Raw genomic sequence first — 24979 nt, forward strand, 5'->3', positions numbered from 1 at the left:
AAATGATTCAATGTGCACTAGGTGACCTGAAGTTATTTGGGGGCTCTTTTACTAAGCTGCGGTAACAAGGGCCCTGCACTAGCGGCAAGGGCCATTTTTGCTGCGTGCCGAGGCCGTTTTTACAGCAGCAAGTAAAAAGGCTGCAAAAATACATGGTCATGTGGTAAGATGGCCATATGGTGGCAGTAAGGGCTCCCACGCTAACCCAGTGGTAACTGGGTAACGCGTGGCACAGCCCGATTTCCTTCGGGCCCTATTTTCCCTAGCACGGGAAATGGTGCGTGCTGGGGCTGGAACCGCCACCGGCACTCATGTTGGACCGATGGTAAGCCCACATTAGGCTTGCCGCTGCTTAGTAAAAGGGCCCCTTGGTGACCAACAGTTGTTACAACTTTTAAGTCTCCCTATTCTTTTTCTTCTCTAAATTCTATTCGTATCCCATAAAAAAAAGAAAGATGGTATAGTTAGCTTTTATTTTCTTGCATGGAAATAAAAGATAAGATAGTACTTCTTTATTGGACTAAATACATTTTTTTTAAAATTGTGATTTAGTTAGTTACATTCAAACCAAGATCTCCCACATTGCAGTAAATGGGCTAGGATGGTGCTGATTTTTATCTGTGTAGTGTAGTACAATGTGGCATTTGGGCTCCCCCTAGTGTCAATAGTTGGCACACACACAAACCATATTTACTAAGGGCCCTGTTTACAAAGGCACACTAGCGTTTAATTAGCGCACGCCGCACACTAACCATGTAAATGCCCATAATATTCCTATGGGTGTCTATACAGTTAGCGCACACTAATTTTTAGCGAGCCTTCTTAAACAGGGCCCTTTATTTTGTTGGAGGCCAAGTTCATCCACTTCATTTGAGATCTTTGTGCCCTGTTTACTATGCCGCACTAGCATTTTTTGTGTGTGCTAAAAATTAGAGCACACTAAACACTAGAGACACCCATAGGAATATATGGGTGTCTCTAGCATTTAGTGTGCACTAAAAACACTAGTGCACCTTAGAAAACAGGGCCCATTATTTTTTGCAGAAGTTTCAGGAAATTTATTAGTGTTTTTCAAATGTACAACCTAGGTGAAAATTGCTGTGAAAATATTTATCTGAAAACTTAGGGGAAAAATTAACATTTCCTACTTGTAGGGAGGGTAATTGTATAACAGGTTAGATAGCTTGAAAGCAGCGGATACATACATAAGTTAGACTAGCATTCTAAGAGAAGGAAAGAGCAGAATTTCCCTTTTGAAAATTATCTCACACAATATCCCTGCAAACATTTACAGCCCATGTTTAGTAGGAACACCTTTCTTGGCTTATTGTTTGTTCATACATGGTTCTTTTATGGTACAAAGTCTGGATGCAGATGCTAACCCCTCTCCAAAAATCACTCCAGGAAAGATTCCATTTAGCTCAGAGAATCTTATGTATATACAAGCTATACATTTTATGGTCATTTATCCCAGGTAACTTTATTATAGGCTATTTATGTATATAAAACACTTTTACCTGAAGAAATGCATTTTAAAATTTCCCCCAAATTAAGTACATTTTATTCTTCATTTTTGTCTGTGGATGGGGCTAATATGAAGAAGACCTGTGATGTGCTGCAGTGGGCCGTGACACAACTGGCCTTTTTTTTTTTTTTTTGACCAGATGGCCTTTTAAGAAAATTACAGAAAGATTCAATCCTGGCTTTTTACGAGACTACAACCCCTTCTGCTGCACAGATTAACATCATACAGCCTTTGCATGCCATGGACATGCTTCTGAAAATTGCCTCCCTTGATTGGAGTTATTTTGCTAGGAATTTAACCTCAAATATTACTTGGAAAAATTGACAGCCTTGAGAAATGTCAGCTTCCTTCGACAGGGAAATTGAGTCCCGACAATCATGCACCCTGAAGAAACTGGGGTATTAACAAAATTTAAGCTGTGAAGTGGACAGAGAAGTAACTGCCTGGATGAGAAATTGTTTCTGATTTGCAGTCCCACCCCCAGTTACAGTGATACTGCTATGAACCATAGAAAGCCCCTCCCTTCCCTAGTCTGTAAAAAAAAAAAAAAAGACCTGACAATGTTCTCTGTAATAAAGAGCAGACAATATACATGTCCCTTTGTATTTGTTTTTCAATGAAAAGACACATAATTAATATGTATTCTGTACTGAATGACTTTTTGGGAACTAGGCAACAAGTGGCGAATTCTATAAGTAGTGGCAGCAAAGAATGCTTGTAAATGTCAGTTATTTAGTCATGTACAAGCATATGTAAGGATGCACCAAAATTTGATGGTGCATACTGTAGAGGTGGGAGTGGTTTCACATGAGTAAAACTTTACATGTAGCATAGGCAGGGGCCCACAATTTTGCCCTTAGATTATAGAACACAATCATGTACACACATTCTTTAACAATCTAGGCGCAAGCTTTTACACTAGCTCTATATCTGGTGATAACGCTCAGGCCAAAAATATAGGCACATATTTGACCTACATTTCTTTATGGAATAGGCTGTAAATAGGTGCATTTGTGGCACCTAAAACTAAACACATCTTTATAAGAATTAGCCTCCAACTGACTCCAGATTCACAGGACAGGGTTGATCCAGACCTTGGGACTTGTAGTCTTGCTTTTCTTTGGGAATGCAATGGGGACATCAGAACTACAAGTCCCTGCATGCAACGGGGTAAACCCAGGACTGGAACCTGCAAATCTAGTCCAGTTGGCAGCCTTATTCTAAATAGCAGACTAAGGGCCCTGTTTACTAAGCACCGTTATAGGCGCATTAACATTTTTAACATGCGTTAACTGTGTACGTGCCTACAACCTACATAGTTAGTCCGCTTGCTAAGTGTAGGCGCACTAAAAACACTAATGCACCTTAGTAAACAGGGCCCTAAGAGAGAAGCAGAAGATAGAGAAAGTTACTGAGAATATTATCCTACTCCACTCACTGATAAAGCATATCAAAAATTTGCTTACTCTGCAAAGCTTACCTTCTGCTTATTGGTTTGTTGCAACTGCATTGTCTTTGTTCATGACAATGCTCGTAGTTTTGCATGCTTTGTTTTGGGTGAATGGAGATGACAGCTGCGCAGAGGGGAGGGAAAGTAGGATTAGCCTAATTGCTTCAGCATTTGACGTCATGCCGGCTCCTGTTCTCAATCTAACCTCCTTGCTTGGTCGCGATGCATTTGTTGTTGTTGGGTTAGGTTGAGTCGTTTCTATGCCGCAGATGGTTGTGGATTTGGGGATTGGTTGGGGCTCCGTTGCACTGCCGCTAGCTTTAGATACTGGTGCCTGTTCAGGCTGAAACTCGTAATGAAGCTGAACCGGAAAGTGGTTCTGTCACGGGCTAAAGCCGGAGAGTTGGAGTGTGTACGAAAGCTGAATTGCTGGTGAGAAAGTGGGAGAGAGGATACTGTTGGCAGAGAATTTGGGGGAAACTACGATCCTTGGTTAGAGAGAGTATGAAGTACAAAGAGGGTAGTGGTAGAGAGGAAATCTTTCAAATGAAGGGGCGTGTTCAAGGCCAATTGAGTAAGAATAAACAATAATAGAACATGATGATAGGTAGTAATCAAAAAGGGCTATGCACTTTGCGTTTTGTGTTATTATAGTCCTTGGGACTGCAATGTCCATCCTTCCGAAACTTAGGTACCACCTTAAAAATGTAGTAGTGTTTTTAATATTAATGTAAACAGATTAATAGTCTCGTGCCCAATTATTTTTAGTTCATAGCCGAATACTTGGATTAGCTCTTCATTATAAAGTATCCGAGGCACTGTTACTCTTCTAGCAGTGGGCTGAGATCCAAGCACCCCAAGCTTAAGATTCCACTGTTGTTCCTTATGCCTTTAGTCAAATCACTTAACCCTCCATTTCCTCAGCTATAAAATTAGATGGTAAATTCTCTTGGGGACAGGAAAATACCTAGCATATCTGAATGTAACTCATATTGCGCAATTACTGAAAAGGCAAAAGCTAAATCCAAATATTTTTGCATTTGGGAAGAATGACTGGAGTCAGACAGCACTGCAAATAAATGCATAGAGAAAACCAAGAAAACATGCTGGTGATTATAAGAGGTCAGGTTCCAGGGTAAACAAAACAATGTAATTCAGGGGGTCTTTACTAAAAGTTAGCTCAAGTTCTCCGAGGACAAGCAGGCTCCTTGTTCTCACATGTGGGTCGACATACGCGTCGGCCCAGGAACCGGCATTTTGCAAGCAAAGTATAAAAAAAGTCTTGCCAGAGTCTTCTGCCACGCATGCAGCGTGCACCATGGCATGCGTGGACCGATTTCCCGCCCATTGCGTGAACACGTTCCTCAGTTATTTTTTCTCGCTTTGAGGTGCGGTCGAGTTTTTTCTCTGCTCCTCTCAGGCCCGGGAAAGATTCTCATCCGTTTTGTGGCTTTTGCTTTATTTCTTTTATTTTTTTAATAGAAATTTACATTAAAAAAAAACTTCCCGTAGTTTTCTTTATTTTTTGCCCTTTTAAAGTTTCCTTTGTTTTTCGACGCAGCCAGCTTAGGCCACGCAGTCGGGTTGTTCCCTTATTTTCGTGCCCTTTTTTCTTTTAACAGGCACGATCGCGTCTTAAAATTTCGCCGAAGCCATTTTTCCTTCCATGTCACCAAAGACACCCAGCGGCTTCAAACATTGTACTTGGTACAACTGGACCATCTCAGGTACCGATACCCACTCCTGGTGTATCCCTGTGCCTTGGGCCCGACCATAGCCCAGCTGCTTGTAGTCTGTGTCTTCGCATGAAGAAACGGACTCAAGCGTCTCGAGAAGCCCAACAAGAGAAGGTTTTTGGGGCTCAGTCTGGTCCTTCGACGTTGACTTCGGTACCGAGGTCGTCGGCGTCGACATCGAGGGACGCATCGACATCGTGAGCGAAGGTAATGGTTGCGGAATGACCAACTCGTGCTGGGAGCAGTGAGGCATCGAGTGGGCCCCCCAGGACCAACCTTTGTCGGACCCGGCCCTGAGGAGACGTGAGGATTCCACGTCTTCCTCATCGGTGCCGAGGAGTCTCGATGACGGGCGTCGAGCGAAGGTGAAGAAGCACTGTCATTGTTCTCCTTAGACACATGGTACCGGGAGCTCTGGGGTGTCGAGGGATTCGGCACCTGAGAAGCGTCGGCGCCGAGAGGATCGCTCTCCCTCTATTCAGGAGGTGCCGATTCGTCGGTCTAGCAATCCGGTACCTGCTCCCAAGCCTCGACAGATTCTGTCACCAGCTCCTTTACTGACCCCGCAGCTTGTCTGACGGCGGCTCTCAACGAGCGCATCAGGGCCCTGCTTCCAGAGCTTCTGCAAGGGTTGCTGCACCGCGCCAGTCTGCTTCGGTGTCGGGGGTGCTTGCGCCTTCCGTACCGTCTGCTGCAGCAGTATCTGGCCCCTTCGCCTGTGGTGAGGTCCCTGACCTCGGTGCCGCCTGCGGCATCGGTCTCGGCTGCCACCCAGGTCGACTCCCCTTCGACGTCGGTGGAGGAAGCTTCACCGGAGTCCAGGCGGGCGTCGACTTCTCGGCACCGCCATCGAGGACATTGTTCCTCGGTGTCGAGGCAGGCTCAGTTTCGAACTGCTTTGAGAGATGTCTTGTCCAATACTGAAGATGAGCTTTTATTGTATTACGATGCTATTAGCAAAAAAAAAATTTTTTAAGGATTTTGATGTTCTCTATGTATCTTAGGGCCCTGTTTACTAAGGTGCGCTAGCGTTTTTAGTGTGCGCTAAAAATTAGCATGTGCTAATGCTAGAGACACCCATAGGAATAGGGTGTCTTTAGTGTTAGCGTGCTGTAATAACACTAGCATGCATACAGTGCGGCTTAATAAACAGGGCCCTTAAAGTTTCGGTTTTCTTTGCTCCTGATGCAGCACTTGTATATGAATCCTGGGAGTATTGATGAACCAATTAAGACTGCCATGTTGGATCTAGTAGACTGTTTGCCTTGTTTTCTCAAAACTAACGCTAGGCCATTTTTTCTTGTGTTAAGTGAGTAAAGAGCAGGGTTTGTTTTCGCTGTTCTCTGAGCATTGAGAAGGCACTGCAAACAATATCATTAACATACGTTTGACTACATTTAAATGCCATTTGTGGCCATCTCAGCCTCGTACATTGTTCCTGTACTAAAGCCCTCTATGCATGCCGTTCAGATTTATATGCTCGCTATTCCATGATAGTTGGCCTTACTTCCGGCTGTAAGTTATGAGAATCAGCTTTCCAGTCATTTAGAAATGTTGGTGCCTATATGTCATGAATGTTTATCGCAGATATCCTGAGAACCTGTTTTTGAGGTTATAGGGAAAGGTTTGGGAAATCTGTCTAAAGAGTTAATCCTCATTAACAGATATTTTAAAGAGGGGGGAAAATTAGATCAGGTAAGTATATACAAATTCATTGAGAGGGTTTTTTTAATTCAAACCTGTGATCTAACTTTGGCTTTCATAGAGGAGAGCACGTCAGCTTTTAGGTTCATGTTAGCATGGTGAAAAACAAAAAAATAATATGTAATGGAACACTGTTATATCTATATTAGGAATTAGTGTTTAAGCCTACAGTATCTTTTGGTGATGAGGTTTATTTGTTTCTCTAATGAGTCCTTTTACTAAAGTGCGCTGAACAATGGCCTGCGGTAGTGTAGGTGCGGGTTTTGAGTGCATGCAGAATCATTTTTCAATGCACCTGTAAAAAAGGCCTTTTTAAAATTTTTGCCGATAATGGACGTGCGGCAAAATGAAAATTCCCGTGCATCCATTTTGGGTCTGAGATCTTATCACCAGCCATTGACCTAGTGGTAAAGTCTCACACGGTAACTGGGCAGTAATGACCTACGCGCGCCAAATCACCACAAGAGCCATGCGGTAGCTATGTGGGAAGTCCATTTTGGCACGCGTTGGGCGCATGTAGACACTTACACAGCTTAGTAAAGGGGCTCCTAAGGGCAATGTTTACTAAGCCGCATTATAGGCACGTTAACATTTTTAACGCATGTTAACCATGTATGCGCGTTAACTGTGTACACGCCTACAATATCCCTGTAGGCACCTACATGGTTAGCGTGCTCGCTAATTGTAGGTGCGTTAAAAACGGGTGCTAAAGTTTGACCTAATAGCCTAAAAAATGACTGGTCTTGAAACTATAGACAGCACAGATGTACAATAATTTAAAAAAGATATAAATTGTTTTAAGTGAAAATGCTATAATCTCTTTTTCAGGGGATGCAGGCTGACAGATGTAAGTATCATTTTCTCTCAATGTAAAATTAGTTTTTTTGCATGTGATTTTTTTTATATTCAAGTATTGTTCTAACTATGAGCATGTCTCGTTCATAACCAGGGGTGGAAAATCTATAGAAAAGTCAAGCAACAGCCAGTATTTTTAGGAGCCAGGGAAAATAGATTTCAACAAGTGTCGTTTTTTTGTCTTGTGTTATTTTGCAATGGGCATGGTTGCTCATGTTTGGGGGAGGGGCAATTTACTTTTTCTCTCTCCTTTACTTTCCTACTCTTTCCCTCTCCTTCCTCACCATAGTTCAGATGTGGCCTCAGGTTGCAAGAACATAAGAATAGCCGTACTGGGTCAGACCCAATTATCCATCTAGCCCAGTATCCTGCTTCCAATAGTGGCCAGTCCAGGTCACAATTACCTGGCAGGAGAGAATGACACTAGGACAAAGTTTGTCCCCGTCCCCATGTGATTCCAAAAATACATGAGTCTAATTGGTCCATCTTGATGCCCTGTAGTTTCAGCAATAAATTCCCTTATGGAAAGGATATGTAAATATAGTTCTTCATCCTTTGTGTGCGACCAGATTATACCTTAAAGCAGGGATTCTCAACTCAGGTCCTTGGGACACACCAAGCCACTCTGGTTTTGTTTCTATTTATTTATTTGGATTTTGCTCATACATTTTTCAATAGTAGCTCAAGGTGCATTACATTCAGGTACACTGGGTATTCTCTGTCCCTGTAGGGCTCACAATCCAAGTTTGTACCTGAGGCAATGAAGGGTTAAGTGACTTGCCTAAGATCACAAGGAGCAGCAGTGGGATTTGAACCAGCCACCTCTGCATGTCAAGAAGGAACTCTTACCACTAGGCCACTCCTCCACTCCACAATGAATATGCATGAGAGATTTACATGCAATGGAGGCAGTGGGTTGAGATTCCCAGCCTTAAACATACTACGTAACCTTTTGTTTCGAAAATGGCCATTTGCTAGATGTTTTTGTGCTCAGTGCATCTATCATTTAGGACCATTTTTGAAAAAAAATTTCTAAGGGAAAAACACACAAAAGCAAGCCATTGGGATGTAGGAGGAGCCAACCTTCTTAGTAAGCTGGCCACACAGACATCCCAGCAGAGCAGTGGGGCACCCTACTGCAGTGGACTTCACATAAAAGGTCTTAGGTATACATCTCATCATTACCTCCTTATATTGAACAGTGAGCCCTCCAAAAACCTACTGTACCCATCTGTACAGCACTACAATAGCCCTTATGCCTGCATATGTCACCTATGTGTAGGTACAGTAGGTTTGTGGTGGGTTTTGAAGGGCTCAAACTTTCCACCACAAGTGTAATAGAGTGTGATATGGCCTGGGTCCTCTTCTCTACAGTCCACTGTGCCGACCACTAGGCTACTCCAAGGACCTGCTATGCTGCTGTAATAGGATTGGCCATAACATCTGGTGCTGTCATAGAGGCTGGTATGTATTGTTTCTTTCACATCTTTGGGGGGGTGGGAGGGGATCAGTCTCTACTGAGGGAGTAAGGGTGGTTTATTTAGAAAATGCAGATCATCTATTTCTACATCAAAGGTCCGAAGTCATGGAATGCTTTGCCCATTTAACTTAGTTCAATACAAAATATGGACCAGTTTAAAAAAGCATTGAAAACTAATTTATTTCTTCAGGCTTTTGGTTCGTCTGATGTATACATTTATTTAATACATGTAAATTTTAATCTGCTGGATGTTTGAATTGTAGAGTTTTTTGTATAGTTTGTTGTGTAAAGAAATAATTTTTATTGTTTTGTTTTTTATATTTTGTATATGATTTGTTCCCATTTAGACTTTTAAAGATATAGTGGGTTATAATAAAGTTTTATTATTATTATTATCATTATAATGCCTTCTTCCCTCCAGTGGTTATCTCGTCATTTAGGGCACCTGTTGTGACTTAGGTGTGATTGAAACAGGTCTAGACCAAACCATTTACTTTTAGTCCTGGATGTTTTACTTTGCTCCATTATAGCAGAAAATCATCCAAATCCCACCCCCAACATGCCCCTTGTGATTTGGATGCACTGCAGGGAAAAAGTCTCAATCTGAGTTTCAAAAAATCGTGATTAAAATGTCCAAATGCCTCTTTATGCTATTCTTGAGACATTTTTGTGTTTTGAAAATGAGCCCCATTACTTCCAGGCTTCTTTAACCGAAGTATTTCTTATATTCCGCCTTTCTAGCTAAATACATTGTCCTAAGCAGTTTAATTACAGTTTGCAACTATTTAGTAATTTTTAGCAGAGAAGTATGGTGCTTTCCTTCCCCTCTGTTTGTGGCCCCAGCAATCTATTTTAAGAATTTTAAAATTACAAATTTTTCAAAAAGCATATTCAACATCATTAGAATAAAACTACTTAGACATATTTCTTCACTCAATGTTTAATTCATCTCTGGGATTTGTTACCAGAGAATGTGGTAAAAGCAGTTAAATTAGCAGGGTTTAAAAATAGTTTGGATAATTTCCTAAACGAAAAGACAATAAGCCATTTATTAAGATTAATTTGGGAGAATCCACTTCTTTCTAGGATAAGCAGCATAAAATCTGTTTTGGGATCTTGCCAGGTACTTGTGACCTGGATTGACCGCTGTTGAAAACAGGATACTGGGCTTGATGGACCTTGGGTCTGTCCTAGTATGGTAGTGCTTATGTTCTTATAGTCCCAAAGTAATATTTTATTTATTTATTTTTGTATTTTAACAAAGACTGATTAGGCTATTTCAATATTTGGTAATTTGTCTAGAAAAGAGATGCCAACAGTAGTCCTTTCACTAGTAACAAAGTTGCAATGAAATTTTGACTTAACCAGTACCTCGTGATGCTGGCAGGATTTAGACGCCAGAACAGCTCTCTACTTGTTTTGTACATTAGTTGTGGGACATACTTTGGTTGCTCTAAGAAAACCAGAAGCATGGCTCCCAGATCTCAAAGGATTCAAAAGCCCATGTCTGGTAGCCATCAGTGGTAATGCACACAAAATCTCTACAACTTAAGCAGATGAGTTTGAGAGACTTGGGTAATTTGTTTTGTAGGAAAATGAATCGGTTTCTTATTTTTTGCCTTCTTTTTCTTACACTAGATTTCAATATGTCGGGAGCTGCCCAACATTGAAGTGATTACATTAAGGTAAAATATTAAAAAAATTTCTAGTGGCGCAGAAATATTTAGATACCTAAGTGGTAGTCAACTGATGGGCGCAGACAAGGAGGGCACACTTGCATGAATATAATATAATTTCAAATTTTATATACATTTTATTTTACTTTAGTAACAAGTAATTTTTTTCTGACTTTTCTCATGTGTCCAGTTTTAGTCTGGTGTAGGGTGTAGGAGTCTTAGGGGGTCTTTTACAAAGCAGTGGTAAGCCCAACGTGGGCTTACCTCACGCTAAAACAGAACTACCGCTGGCTCAACGTGGCCGGCAGTGGTAGTTCCAGCTGGAGCATGTGCCATTTGTAGTGCTCTGGGAATTTTTTCTGTAGCCCGGTGCTAACCTGGCGGTAATCGGGCATCACCGCGTGCTGCCCGGTTACAGTGGGAGCCCTTACTGTCACCTCAGTGGGTGGTGGTAACTTCTCCCTGCCACATGGCCACGCAGTAAGAGTTACCTTACCGCATGACCATTTTTTTAGGCATTTTACAGGCTGCGGTAAAAAGGGCTCTAGCGCACGGGAAAAACGGACCATGCCGCTACCACAGGGCCTTTTTCCCGCAGCTTAGTAGAAGAACGTCTTAGTAATCTATGCTGGGAAGGAAGGTGTCTGATAATGAAAAGGGAGGGATTGGGGAGGGGATTTCAGAAGAAGGAAACTGAGAAGGCATCTCAAACCATGCTTGAAATGTTTACAGCCTGTAAGGAGGTGGGTTGCTGTATTTTGAATGGCAGGCAACAAATGGCATAATCTGGAACACTATATGGTATAAAGAATTGTAGTAGTCTAACTTAGTCACTAGCAGGCCAAAATCCAGAATTTTCTGATCTGAATTGCTGAACTACTACTGTTACACAGTGTGCAGAGATACGAGATTTAATTAGAGCAGGTATTTTTAGTTCTAAGGTAAGTAAATTATCAACCTTAAAACCAAGAACTCCAGTACAGTCATGGAGAGGAACTGGGATAACAAATAATAGGAGGAAGCTGAGAAAGTGGAGGATGCCAGGATACCCAGAAAGCCTTACATTTGGAAGGGTTTAGAGCAATTTTATGGCGAGAGTCATTGTGCTACCTGGTCTAATGTTAAATTTAAGGCATTAAGGGCCAGATTCATTAAATGGTGCCCAAATTTAGATGCTAGAAAGATCCACACTAAGAGGTTCTCTTACTAAGCTGTGGTAGAAAGGGCCCTGTGCTAACGGCCCTTTTTACCAGAGTGGGTTAAAAAAGGCTGGAAACAGCCATGGCCATGCGGTAAGACTGCACTTCCTCTGTGGCTATGTGAGGGGGAGCACTAACAGCCACCCATTAAGGTGGCGGTAAGGGGTCCTGTGCTAACCTGGCGGTAACTAGATAGTGCGGGGCGCTGCCTGATTACCACCTGATTTTTCCCTAGCGCGGGAAATGGCATATTCCAGGGCTGGAACTACCGCTGGTGCCCACATTTGGCTGGCAGTAGGTCCAGATAGAGTGTGGTAAGACTGCATTGGGTTTACCGCCGCTTTGTAAAAGGGCCCCTAAACTTGTATTCTATAAAGGGCCAAGTGCCTGTTACAGAATAGCACTTGGCACTAATTCCTGTGCTGTGTGAGGACTTACACCTGCTGAAACCTGGTGTAAATCCTGGGGTGCAAGTTGGGAACACAACCCGTAAAGTCTGCGCCTAATTTTTTGGAATGCTCCTGACCCTCCCATGCCCCTCCCAGGGCCATTCCCCCCTTTTTTGATTGACCCTTGGGTGCACAGCAATGTAGTGCATAGGCAGATGTGCGTGCAAGTCCAAATTGGTGACATTTGTTAACACCAATAATTAACAGCTTTTTAACTAACTAATTTGCACACACCTGCCCTCTGCACCCAAATTTGGATGACCTGGGGAACGAGAAAGGGAAAGGGGATGGGATTTGATATACCGCCTTTTTGTGGGTACAATCAAAGTGGTTTACATATTACGTACAGGTGTTGATTGTGTACTTGGGACAATGGAGGGTTAAGTGATAGAATCCGGAAGTAAGGGCATTCCCAGGATTTAGGCATGGAGTTATAGAGTACTTCCATTTCTACGCCTAACTGACAATAGTTAGGTAGGTGCAAGTATTTACACCCGCCATTGGCAGGCATAAATGCTCGTGCCTAAAGCCAGAAAATGACTTAAGCTAGTATTCTATAAGGATAGTTCTGTGCAGAATTGCTTTTGTATTATTCGTGCTTAGTGTGATCATCCTGCTACCTGTCTTTGGGTGTCATTTACTGAATCTACTCCGTTGTGCTTTACGTTTCTGGATGGTGCTAAGAGAAATAAATGTTTAACGATGTATCTGTGGTGAACAGTTTCTCTGTTAAATCCTTTTGAACAGTTTACCCATGACGTATGTAATTCCTTGTAAATTCTTTCTATTGTTATGCCTGTAGTGAAGTCTGTACTTCTTTACCTCAATAACATGTCTGATGGAATAAAGAAAGCACTCTGAAATAATAAAATTGGTTGTAGAGTGATTTTTTTTTCACATCTTGTTTAAAGATGTATTTCTTAGTTGCCACATGCATTGAACCAAGTTTTAATTACAAACAACAAATTAATTAAAACAGACAGAGGTAGAAATGAAAAGAACACATTGGGGAAGCATCTGATTCTCTTCCTCAAATATGCTGTAAAGGAAAAATTTCAACCACTTTAGACCTGGAAACAGAAATGGACAAATTTCATCAGAGCCATGTTTACCAATAAGTGAAGACCTAGTTCTATAATTTAAACCAAATCATCAAACTTACTTAAGCCTGAGTATATAGATGGTGGGTAATGTGAACACTGGGAATCTGAGAGCTCGCCTGCAGCTTTAAGATTGGATACTGGCATTTGGTTGTTGCTGGACCTCCTTGTGCAGATGCATTGGAGGAGATTCCATATGGTGCCTAAAAAAATCAGTGCTGAAATCATAATCGACACCTAGATTAAGGCGCCAATTTATAGAATAAGCCCAGTTGATATTTCAGCGCCTAAATCTCCATGCATCCATTTACACCAACTAAAATATGGCATAAATTCCGGCATGTAGATTTAGATGCATTGGGCCATATTCTATAACTAGGCGCCTGCATTTCAGAATGCCCATGAAACACCCATTTTCCCACCCATAACCACGCTTCTTTTTGCCTGCGTGCATTAGAAGTTCGGCGCACATTGTTATAGAATATGCTTAACGAAGTGTGTGCCTAAATTCTAATCAGTGCCAATTAGTGCTCATTATAGCTTGTTAAGTGCTGTTATCAGCACTCAGCTTGTTAAGCCAATTAAGTTATGCGCGGTGTTAATCCACACTGATTTTGGCACCTAAATCTAAGCTCACTATATAGAAACCGGGGGATTATGCAGAAACAAGAACGTCATCATTTGCAGTTGCTGGTACGCAGTTGTGGAATGCGCTTACATACATAGACTTTTGGTTCTGCCTGCTTCTCTTTGAATGTAACTGCTGTCTGATAGAATTTGTTCTCTGGGTCCCAAGTGAACTGTGCTCTCGAACTGGGTTACCTGCTCTTTTATAGCTTTACTGGGTCTCAAGCAAGCTCTGCTGTGTGCTTTGTTCTGTGCCCTAAGGCTGGGTTGTGCACTGTGTGGTGCGATTTTTTTTGTTGTTGTTTGTTTAATTTAACAGTTTTTTTTATTGATGACCATAAAAAAGAGTACATCCAATCTAATGTATATGCAAAGATACACATGAGAAATATACAGCAGAAGCGAAAAGGGAAAAATAATCCATCATCAAATATTACAAGTATCCCACCCCATCTCACTAAATGCTCGTGGTAGCTATCCTCTAACTCACATAGCAGACTGCACAAATGAGAAAGAGATACAAAGTATCAGTAGTCGAATCAAAACATGCAATGGAACAAACTATCAAGATGGGAACAACTAAAATCCCCCATCTAATCATCACTACCACTGCTAAACTAATATACCCCATTCTCCCACCCACACCCAGTCTCTTTAAAATGATAAACACTGTGTGTAGGAGAATAGAAAATCAATTTATAAGGAAACTGCTTTATAGTATATCGTGGGCACCCAAACCCTCACACAGAGTTAACCGCTAAGCTGCGTCCCCGTGTATACAAAGCAGGGGTGTACTCAGACTTCAGCGAGAGGGGGGTCCAGAGCCCGAGGTGAGGGGGCACATTTTAGCCCACCCCCCCACCATCGCCGATGACTCCCCCGCCACTTTTGACCCATCCCTTTCAACCCCCCCTCCCGCCGCCGCCAACCCTCTCCCACCACCGCCAGGTACATTTGTTGGTGGAGGTCCCCAACCCCCGCCAGCCGAAGTCCCCTTCAGCGCCGGTCTCTGAGTCTGGCGCGTTCACTGATCTGGATTCTGTTTCTGTGAGTCGTGCAGGACTTTGGCTTGCGGGGGTTGGGGACCCCCTGCCAGCAAAGGTACCTGACGGCGGCGGTGGGGGTGAAAGCAGGGGGCCAGGGCTAAATCTATGGGGGCCCATGCCCGCATGGCCCCACCTAGCTATGCCCCTGATACAAAGAATGTATGTAAGGCCCCCAAATGCAGAGGAAATGCTTCAGACGTCTTGGAGACAAGCATGCTCCCCGGCGCTCAAGTAGCATAACACCATGAAATTTATTACGCCAGTACCAATAATCTGGAGGTGAATCACTTTTCCAGAGGCTCAAAATAATACGGTTGCCCAATATAAAGGCTTTACAGATCAATTGCTGAGCATCTCTACCCTGCAATGCAAAAAGTTCATATTTATCCAAAAGGGCTCCAAGAGGGGGTGAGTGGAATGCGCAAGCCTAATAAAATTTCCAAATACTGAAACAACAGTCCAAAACACCAGTACTAAAAAAACAATCCCAGAGAGAGTGAAAGAAAGAGCCTTGGCTGCGCCAACGTTTTGTACATAAAGGCGTGTCGGCACTCCCCATTTAAAAAATTGAGCTTTGGTGAGATATGCCTTGTGTAATATTCGAACTGGCATTCTCTCAGATCTGCACTGACAGCTGAAGTGGGGATCCAGGAGGTTAGTGTGTTGAAATCCAAAGAAAGGTTGGGCCTATCCATATCTCGTACCCAACGTAGTCTAATAACTGTGGCAGGATTTTATGTTGTATCTCAGTTAAACTCTTCTATGCCGGCCTGTCTGCTTTCTGACAGTTTGTTAATCTCATGGACTTGATGTACTGTCTTTCTGTGGTACAGCCAAAGTGGTTTACACATTCTGTGCAGGTACTTTCTCCATCCCTACTAGGTGCACATTTTACCTGGGGCAATGGAGGGTTAAGTGGAGTTGTCCAGGGTCATAAGGAGCCTACAGTGGGAATGAACCCAGTTCCCCGGGTTCTCCATCCACCGCACTAACCAGAGACAGATTTATTTGTTTGGTAATTCAATCTCTTCTGTTTGCATTTGAGGCTTTATACCGTCTCAGATTCATTCTTTATTTTTGATTTCTTGTGCTGTAAATTGTTACATTCTGTAGATTTCTTGGGCCAACATTAAATCTTTTCAGTGTTTTAAATTCTTGCTGTTGCATGTTTTCAGAGGTCCCCCTGAGGGGTTTTATTCAGCCTGTTAGGTCTGTGGTTTTGTGATTTAGTTCACTTTATGGCTCACCTGTATTCATTTTTCACTTTCACAATTTATTTTTTAAATAGCTTCCTGTTTTCTTTCTTTTAATTTGGCAAATTGCATCTCTAGAGAAGCCAGTGGCATTCCTTCAGGATTTGAGAGCTTTGTGGTTTTTCTCCTGAAGATTAGTTCATTTCTATATTTTGTGGTGGGTTATCAGAGATGGCAGATTGGGAGAGGGCTGGAAGATGCACAGTCATTTCATATGCAGGATGAGGCAGTTTGTTCTAAAAGTTCTAAATTGCTGCTAAAACCTTTCCAGGCTGGTGCTGCTTCCTTGGATCATCACTTTTCCAGTATAGTATATATGGTGCTTGTAGTTTTGTTGGTATTCTTTTTGCTATATACAATTATCTGTATGTGTTTTGGTTTTTCTTATTGCTGTTTTTCATGATATTGTAAGATCTTGGGCAAGGCATTTGTATTCTCTGAGTAGAATATGAGTTGGTTATGGCCTTATTCCCATCGAGGGAGCAGTCTGCAAACAGCAGTTCTGGGTAACTGTCACTTTTGAAATCTCTTCAGTTTTTTTTTTTCAGGAGGAGTTTTCGTGTAAGAATTTGTCCAAATCTTTTTTTTTTAACCCTGCTAAGCTAACTGCTTCTAACACATTCTCTAGCAATGAATTCCAGAATTACAAGTTGAATGGAGAAATATGTTTTCTGATTTGTTTAAAATTTACTACATAATAGCTTCATTGTGTGCCCTGTAGTCCTTTTATTTTGGGAAACAGATGTGAGCCACTTGTTTACTATTTGTTCCACTCCACTCATCCTGGAGCGCCCTTTATAGAATAGCGCTGACACAGATTTATTTTTTCCCAGCACCATTTACTGAATCCAGCCATGTAAAGGATTTTAAAGATTGCTTTTCAACTCTGAGTGACCGACAGTGCACTTTCTCATTAAAGTGTATAATTCTGTTTCTGTGAAAATGATTTGGAATGTGTAAGAAGATAAGACAAAGGTATGTGCGGGGGGAGGTGGAGCATGTTTTGAGTTCAGGCTGGCCACCTGAACAGAGAAACATGTGACCACATTCCCACATGCTGAAGCATATTTTGTATGGCTTTCACTGTGAATGCCCCCCCCCCCCCCCCCAGCTGATGATAAGAGCTTGGATGTAGAGATTAATGATCAGTGATGTATGTATATTATGTCTAGTTTATTATTGCTTTTCCTGGTATAGAAACTCCTGGCTTTGCTTGGATGTAGTGACCAGTGATGTAATGATTATTTCTTTTTAACTAAAGATAGATATTGTTTCTTTTCAGTTAATCATTGTGTATATATCTTAATCAGTGTATCTTAGACTCTCCGTTTGAAGTGAACCTCTAATAAAAGTCTAATTTACCTAATATGAATCCAAAAGAATCCACAGTAATTGTTGAGTAGTCTGTGTTAGTGCTGTGTTAGTGAGGCAGGCTGTAAAACCAGGTCAGAACTACTGCTACTACTATTTAACATTTCTAAAGCGCTACTAGGGTTACGCAGCGCTGTACAATATACTACTTACTACTACTTAACATTTCTAAAACGCTACCAGGGTTACGCAGCGCTGTACAATTTTAAATGAGGAAGGACAGTCCCTTCTCAGAAGAGCTTATAGTCTAAAGGACAAGTATGCAGTCAAATCAAATGGGGCAGTGTAGGTTTCCTGAACAGAGGTAAGTGGTTATGTGCCGAAAGCTACAGGAAGAGGTAGGCTTTGAGTAAGGATTTGAAAATGGGCGGGGAGGGCGCATGGCGTATGGGCTTGGGAAGTTTATTGCAAGCTTAGGGTGAGGCGAGGCAGAAGGGGCAGAGGGATTTGTCCTGTGAGCGGCGGTTACAGGTAGGAACGTACGGGGAGATGAGGGTAGAGAGGTAATGAGGGGCTGCAGATTGAGTAGGTTGTAGGTTAGTAGGAGACGCTTGAACTGTAAACGGTATTTGATCGGGAGCCAGTGAAGTGACTTGAGGAGGGGGGTGATGTGAGTATATCGGTCCATGCGGAAGATAAGACGCGCGGCGGAATTCTGGACGGATTGAAGGGGGGATAGATGGTTAAGTGGGAGGCCAGTGAGTAGTAGGTTGCAATAGTCAAGGCGAGAGGTAACGAGTGAGTGGATGAGGGTTCGGGTGGTCTGTTCAGAGAGAAACGGGCAAATTTTGCTAATATTATAGAGGAAGAAGCGACAGGTCTTGGCTGTCTGTTGGATATGGGCAGAGAAGGAGAGGGAGGAGTCGAAGATGACTCCGAGGTTGCGGGCTGATGAAACGGGGAGGATGAGGGTGTTGTCAACAGAAATGGAGAGTGGAGGAAGAGGAGAAGAGGGTTTGGGTGGAAAGACAATGAGCTCAGTCTTTGCCATGTTCAGTTTCAGATGACGGTTGGACATCCAGGCAGCGATGTCTGATAGGCAGGCCGATATTTTGGACTGGGTTTCCACCGTGATGTCTGGTGTGGAGAGATAAAGCTGGGTATCGTCAGCATAAAGATGGTATTGGAAGCCATGAGATGAGATCAGCGAGACTAGGGAAGAGGTGTAGATTGAGAAAAGAAGGGGTCCAAGGACAGATCCTTGAGGAACACCAATGGAAAGCGGGATGGGGGTGGAGGAAGATCCATGAGAATATACTCTGAAGGTATGTTGGGAGAGATAGGAGGAGAACCAGGAGAGGACGGAGCCTTGGACCCCAATGAGGACAGTGTGTCAAGAAGTAAATTATGATTGACAGTGTCGAAAGCGGCGGATAGGTCGAGGAGGACGAGGATGGAGTAGTGACCTTTGGATTTGGCAAGGAGCCCTTAATGCCACTGTGGGAGTTCCCTTTATTGGAACTATCATTAGCCTGCTAGTGGGGGACACCATTTCTTGTTGACAGTAGAAAACAGGGCAGGTACAAGTGAAGAAGAAAGTAGCATGCCAGTGGGGACCTCATTCTGTTGGTAGATGAAAGGAGGTGGGCAAAGAGTAGCAGTGGCTACTGGTGTGGAACCCAGTCCCCTCCAGCATAACTAAACAGGGTCAAAAACTGCTTCTGAGGACCCCATCTCCTACTGGCAGTAGAAAGCAGAGGAAAAGAAAGGAGCATGCAGGAAGCTACCACACAGCCATACCCCACTCATAACACTTACCCTCCCACACACTCCTCTCTCCCCCTCCCCAACACACTCTAGAGGAGGATATACACAGAAAAAACACTCACTAAAGTGCTCCACAGCCCCTGCTACCCTAATGAGATACTTTACCATGGGGCTGATTTTCAGAGCACTTAGACTTTCAAAGTTCTGTAAGTTACTATGGAACCTTGTAAGTGCTTTGAAAATACGCCTCCATGTACATAAGTACATAAGTAGTGCCATACTGGGAAAGACCAAAGGTCCATCTAGCCCAGCATCCTGTCACCGACAGTGGCCAATCCAGGTCAAGGGCACCTGGCACGCTCCCCAAACGTAAAAACATTCCAGACAAGTTATACCTAAAAATGCGGAATTTTTCCAAGTCCATTTAATAGCGGTCTATGGACTTGTCCTTTAGGAATCTATCTAACCCCTTTTTAAACTCCGTCAAGCTAACCGCCCGTACCACGTTCTCCGGCAACGAATTCCAGAGTCTAATTACACGTTGGGTGAAGAAAAATTTTCTCCGATTCGTTTTAAATTTACCACACTGTAGCTTCAACTCATGCCCTCTAGTCCTAGTATTTTTGGATAGCGTGAACAGTCGCTTCACATCCACCCGATCCATTCCACTCATTATTTTATACACTTCTATCATATCTCCCCTCAGCCGTCTCTTCTCCAAGCTAAAAAGCCCTAGCCTTCTCAGCCTCTCTTCATAGGAAAGTCGTCCCATCCCCACTATCATTTTCGTCGCCCTTCGCTGTACCTTTTCCAATTCTACTATATCTTTTTTGAGATACGGAGACCAGTACTGAACACAATACTCCAGGTGCGGTCGCACCATGGAGCGATACAACGGCATTATAACATCCGCACACCTGGACTCCATACCCTTCCTAAGACATAAGAGAATTTGTAAATGGAGGAAAGAGGAAAGGTACCATTTTGCCACACTTATAAATGTGTGTCTTTCAACTTGCTACACTGATTTTATTGCATCCTCTGGCATTAAATTCTAGACCTTAATTGTGCATGAATTAAAAAAAAACAAAAAAAACTAGTTGTTTTAGCTGTGCTACTTACTAACTTTATGGAGTATCTAGCCTTTTTACTCTTAAACAGTAAACAAACAAACCAAGTTTACTCATTCCATGGAAGTCATTTTATAGGTCTCATATCTCCCCTCAGCTGTCACTTCTCCAAGAGCCCTAACTTCTTTAGCCTTTCTTCATAGGGGAGACATTCCATCTTCTCTTATCATTTTGCTTGCTCTGTTGTCTGTACGTTTTTTAGTTCTGGTCTATCTTTTTAGAGATACAGAATTGTTCATAGTAATCAAGGTGTAGTTGCACCATGGAACAAAGCAAAGGTATCGCAGTATTCTCTGATTTATTCCCATTGTCATCTTTATAATTCCTAAAATTCTGTTTTCTTTTTGTTTGCAACTGGACACTGAGCCAAGGATTTCAACATATTGCCCATGGTGATGCCTTGATCGTTTTTCCTGGATGGTGACTCCTATGATGGAAAATATCATTTTGTAGTTATAGTTTGGATTATTCTTCGAAACTCTTTTCTCCTTTCTCTTAGCGCTTCTTGAATCCAAATGGAAATATGAATAGCATCTCAGTTACAGACAAACTCTTGCTTTAGTTCCTGAAAATGAGGTGAAAAGTTATGAAGGGTGCAAATAGTTTCAGTTCACCATGGAAAGAATAGGCCAAGGTCTCCCACATAAGGGAGGAGGGTTTTAAAGTCTGTCTCATAACTACAGTACAGTCTTAGTATCCGACCTTCTGGCATATCCGACAGACCCTCCGGTGATTGCGTTGCCATTAAGAAGTGCGTGGCTTCTCTTCCTTTTTTCAGGCTTCACATACTGCAAGGAAGCCATATTTGATCTAAGACATTGCTTTCCTGCAAAGGAACCGTGTTTGCAGCTGATACTCCTTCATGCACCCCTCATTACCATTAAGTGTGTGGCTTCTCTTCCAGTGTTCCAGTACTGTACTGTATGAGCAGTCATTTTTGGACCTGGGACCCTGCTTTTGCAGCGAGGGACCATTTTTGATCTGAGATGATGCTTCTAACAATGCTTGTTTGAGCATTGGATGATGGTAAAGAAAGTGAACATTTAGAGAGATTTTGAGCTGAGCCCTTGCTTTTCCTGCCAAGGAACCATTTTTGATCTGAGACCATGCTTTGCAGAAATGGAACCATGGTAAGATTCTTGTGCACAATGAGTTTTATGCAGTACTGTATGTACACCAATTCCTTACAGCACTTTCTTTATTCTTACTCTTTCGTAGATCTGTTTTGCCTGTGAACTTGGAGTGTGGAGAGTTTTCAGATTCAGTTCTGCTGTCTTGATGTCTGCTTCATACTGTTGTTGACTGGAGAAGACAAAGCAGTCAGCTTGAGAAATGGGGCTCCAGGTCATGCTCTGCTCAGTTCTGTATTTCTGTTCGAATTGCCTGCTGTAGAAGATAACTCAAGTGAGGCTGAACATGCAGTAGATAAATGTGGTTCCCTTGCTTGGTTCTGTATTTTTGTTCACACTGCCTCTGTACAATTGCTGTATTGTGAAATACAGTATACTGTTCTGTATTTGTGCTCAAATTGCCTGCTATACAAGATGAATAGTCATGCCCTATACTGTACAATTTAAAAACAAATTGTTGCTGATTAATGTTAATAAACAATATTTTAAATACACATACCTTATACCTGTTCTTTTATGCATAAAGTATGTTTTCTGTGCATTTTTTAAGGGGTTACCATTGTTTTCCATATTATCTGATTCTTCACTTACCCAAAACAATGAGTCGGTCCCATTTTACCAAACAAACCACTGAGGTGTAGAAACAGGATCTGCGAGACAGAGTCAAAAAATGGGAGTAGCGTGATCAACAGGACTCTTCCAAAAATCCAACCCGATATGATAATGGAGTAAAAGTCTTTAATCAGTTCTGAAATAGGACTCGACACGGCAATGTTGTCCGAGGCATCTTCTCAGCGTCTTCGAACAATATTGCTTTACCCAGAGTTGTACTTCAGCTGCTACTGTGACCTCTAATGGTCGATCGGTATCATTAGTCTTTCTAAAGACTCGATCCTGCTTTTTCCCCTTTTTTGTACGTTTATTCACTTCACACAGACTCCTGATGCAGGCATTTTGCCGAAACACAATGCCGTGTCGAGTCCTATTTCAGTATTGATTAAAGACTTTTACTCCATTATCATGTCTCCTTGGATTTTTGGAAGAGTCCTGTTGATCACGCTACTCCCTCTTTTGACTCGGTCCTGTTTATGTCAGATAATCGAGACTGTAGTTCGTAAGATGGTATTCAGTTAGATGCTACACTACACTATATACATAGGCTGTTGCTACTTTCATTGTGATGTCTCTCTCCCTCCAGCGTGAATGATATTTCGACTCTGGAACCTTTGAGCCAGTGCCAAAACTTGTGTGAACTCTACTTGCGAAAGAACAGCATCCAGAGCCTAGCGGAGCTCTTTTACCTGAAAGAACTACCCCACCTAAAAATTTTGTGGTTAGCAGAGAACCCCTGTTGTGAGCAAGACCCCCAGAGGTACAGGATGACAGTACTTCGCAATCTTCCCAACCTGCGAAAGCTTGACAACAAAAGTAAGTGCCCAAGAGCAGACAGTTTCAGGTGTAAAGCAGGAATTGGAATATCATTTAGAACATGCCAAGAGAAAAGGAAAGAATGTCTCTCTGTCTCCCTATATTAGTCATTTATGGGGCAATTCTATAAAGTACGCATGTATGTTATTACAATAATGGTATGTATGTGTGTGCTAGGGCTGTATCGAATATTTGATTTGTTTCAGCCCCAAATACATTATTCATATTTGGATGATTAGTGATTTAAAATCGAATACGAATAATCCAGGGCTTTACTATGTTAAATCCTACTGAAATAAACATTTGATCTCTGATTTCACGTTGCTGCTTTTGTTATTTGCTATGTTAAAGCTCAATGTCCATTATTCGTATTCAGCCTAATAGTAAAATATGCTGTTCGGTACAATTCTAGCGCTATTCTAAAAATATGTGTGCATCTTTTATGGTGTCTGGGTGGAGCATGGGACTCGCACTTATGCTTGTATATCCAGCACTTCGATGCACACACTTAGGGCTCTGTTTACTAAGCCACATTATAGGCGTGTTTGCGCCTACACGGTTAGCACTAATTGTAGGTGCCTTAAAAACGCTAACGCGCCTTAGTAAACAGGGCCCTTTATTTTATTTATTTAATTTCTTATATACCTCCTGCAAGCTTGAAAACTAACTAAGCAATATACAGTCGGCTCACAACCTAAGTTTTTACCTAAGGCAATGGAAGTTTAAATGACTTGCCCAAGATCACAAGGAACCACAGTGGGATTTGACCCAGGTTTCCCTAGCCTCAGCCTGCTGCTCTAATCATTAGGCTAGGTGTTCGCACCTAAATTATGCTTAAATCATTTTTATTAGGCAGAGCAAGCAACTGCAACAGCAGTAAACATGATATTTACAACACAATTATGCTGCATACATGGTGCTACAATACACAAACATTATCAAATTGAGGTGTAACTGGACAATGTCCTCACTCCACCATTGTTTACAATTCTCTCCCTACCCCCTTTGAATTATAGGTATGCATTTTGCTAATATGCTAATATTCTGTAAAGTAGCCACTTACATTCCTTTTATAGAATAGGCTCCTATCGGGTGTTGAATTGCTCCCTTTGTGTATATAAGCACATTAGAACCTAAAATATGCTATGCTGGGTCAGCATCGTGTCTGATTTTGCTTAATCTGGGTCAGGCTGCTGTGCTGCAGATCATATAGAGATGTTCCTCGTTGCTCATTCCTAGGTTAATATTGTTTATAGCAATAGTTCCCACTGCATGCAAATCTATCTCGTGAATATTCATTGTGGTTATCCTGAAAACCTGACTGGCTGGGGTGCCTCCAGGACCTGGTGTGGGAGCCACTGGTTTATGGACTTTCCTTTTAGGAACCTGTCCGTTACATTACATACCTGTCTCTTCTATTCCATTTATGCCATAAATGCCAAGAGCTAGGCTTTTGTCCAGCTACTCATTTTTAGTAAGATAGTTATTACAAATTCTAGAACAAAACATAATCCCTAAATAAAATGGTTTTAATAGCCCTTTTAAAAAACAGCATAACTGACCATAGATCTTATATTAGAAGGCAGCAAGTTCAAGCTTTTGCTGCTTTATAAGGGAATAAAGAAGAAAAGATTTTTATAGACTTAATACCTGTGGGGTTGGAAAGATGAAAATGATGGAGTTACAACAGGGATATTTCTTATAGAAACAAGAAAAACAAATATGGCTTTGGCATATATCAAGGTGCTGTTCCCTGAAGAATCCTAAATGTCAAGCTATAGAGTTTTTAGCTTCAACGGGGAGTCAGTGTAGCTCATTGAACAATGGGATCACCCTGTCATATTTATTAAGGGCAAATATTAGGCAGGCAGCAACATTTTGCAATGTTTGAAGCCTTTCCAAAGGTATTTTGTGCAGCCCAAATAAAGGATATTACAATAGTCCAATTTGGACAGTATCGGTGATTGCACTAGGAGTGGCCTAGTGGTTAGGGTGGTGGACTTTGGTCCTGGGGAACTGAGGAACTGAGTTCAATTCCCACTTCAGGCAGCTCCTTGTGACTCTGGGCAAGTCACTTAACCCTCCATTGCCCCATGTAAGCCGCATTGAGCCT

General features: G+C 42.1%; 1 protein-coding gene across 1 annotated transcript in view; it reads left to right on the top strand.

Moving 5' to 3' along the window:
• Positions 1 to 3202: 3202 nt before the first annotated feature.
• CFAP410 (cilia and flagella associated protein 410) overlaps positions 3203 to 24979 on the top strand; it is a 33966-nt gene continuing 12189 nt past the window's right edge. Inside the window, exons 1-4 of the mRNA XM_030210413.1 lie at positions 3203 to 3407; positions 7244 to 7262; positions 10389 to 10435; positions 22637 to 22866. Coding sequence (XP_030066273.1) covers positions 3331 to 3407; positions 7244 to 7262; positions 10389 to 10435; positions 22637 to 22866 — 373 coding nt within the window. The 5' untranslated portion in view covers positions 3203 to 3330. The remainder of the gene's footprint in view (positions 3408 to 7243; positions 7263 to 10388; positions 10436 to 22636; positions 22867 to 24979) is intronic.

Source organism: Microcaecilia unicolor, chromosome 7, assembly GCF_901765095.1.
Source record: "Microcaecilia unicolor chromosome 7, aMicUni1.1, whole genome shotgun sequence".
In the NCBI taxonomy this organism is placed as follows: Eukaryota; Metazoa; Chordata; class Amphibia; order Gymnophiona; family Siphonopidae; genus Microcaecilia; species Microcaecilia unicolor.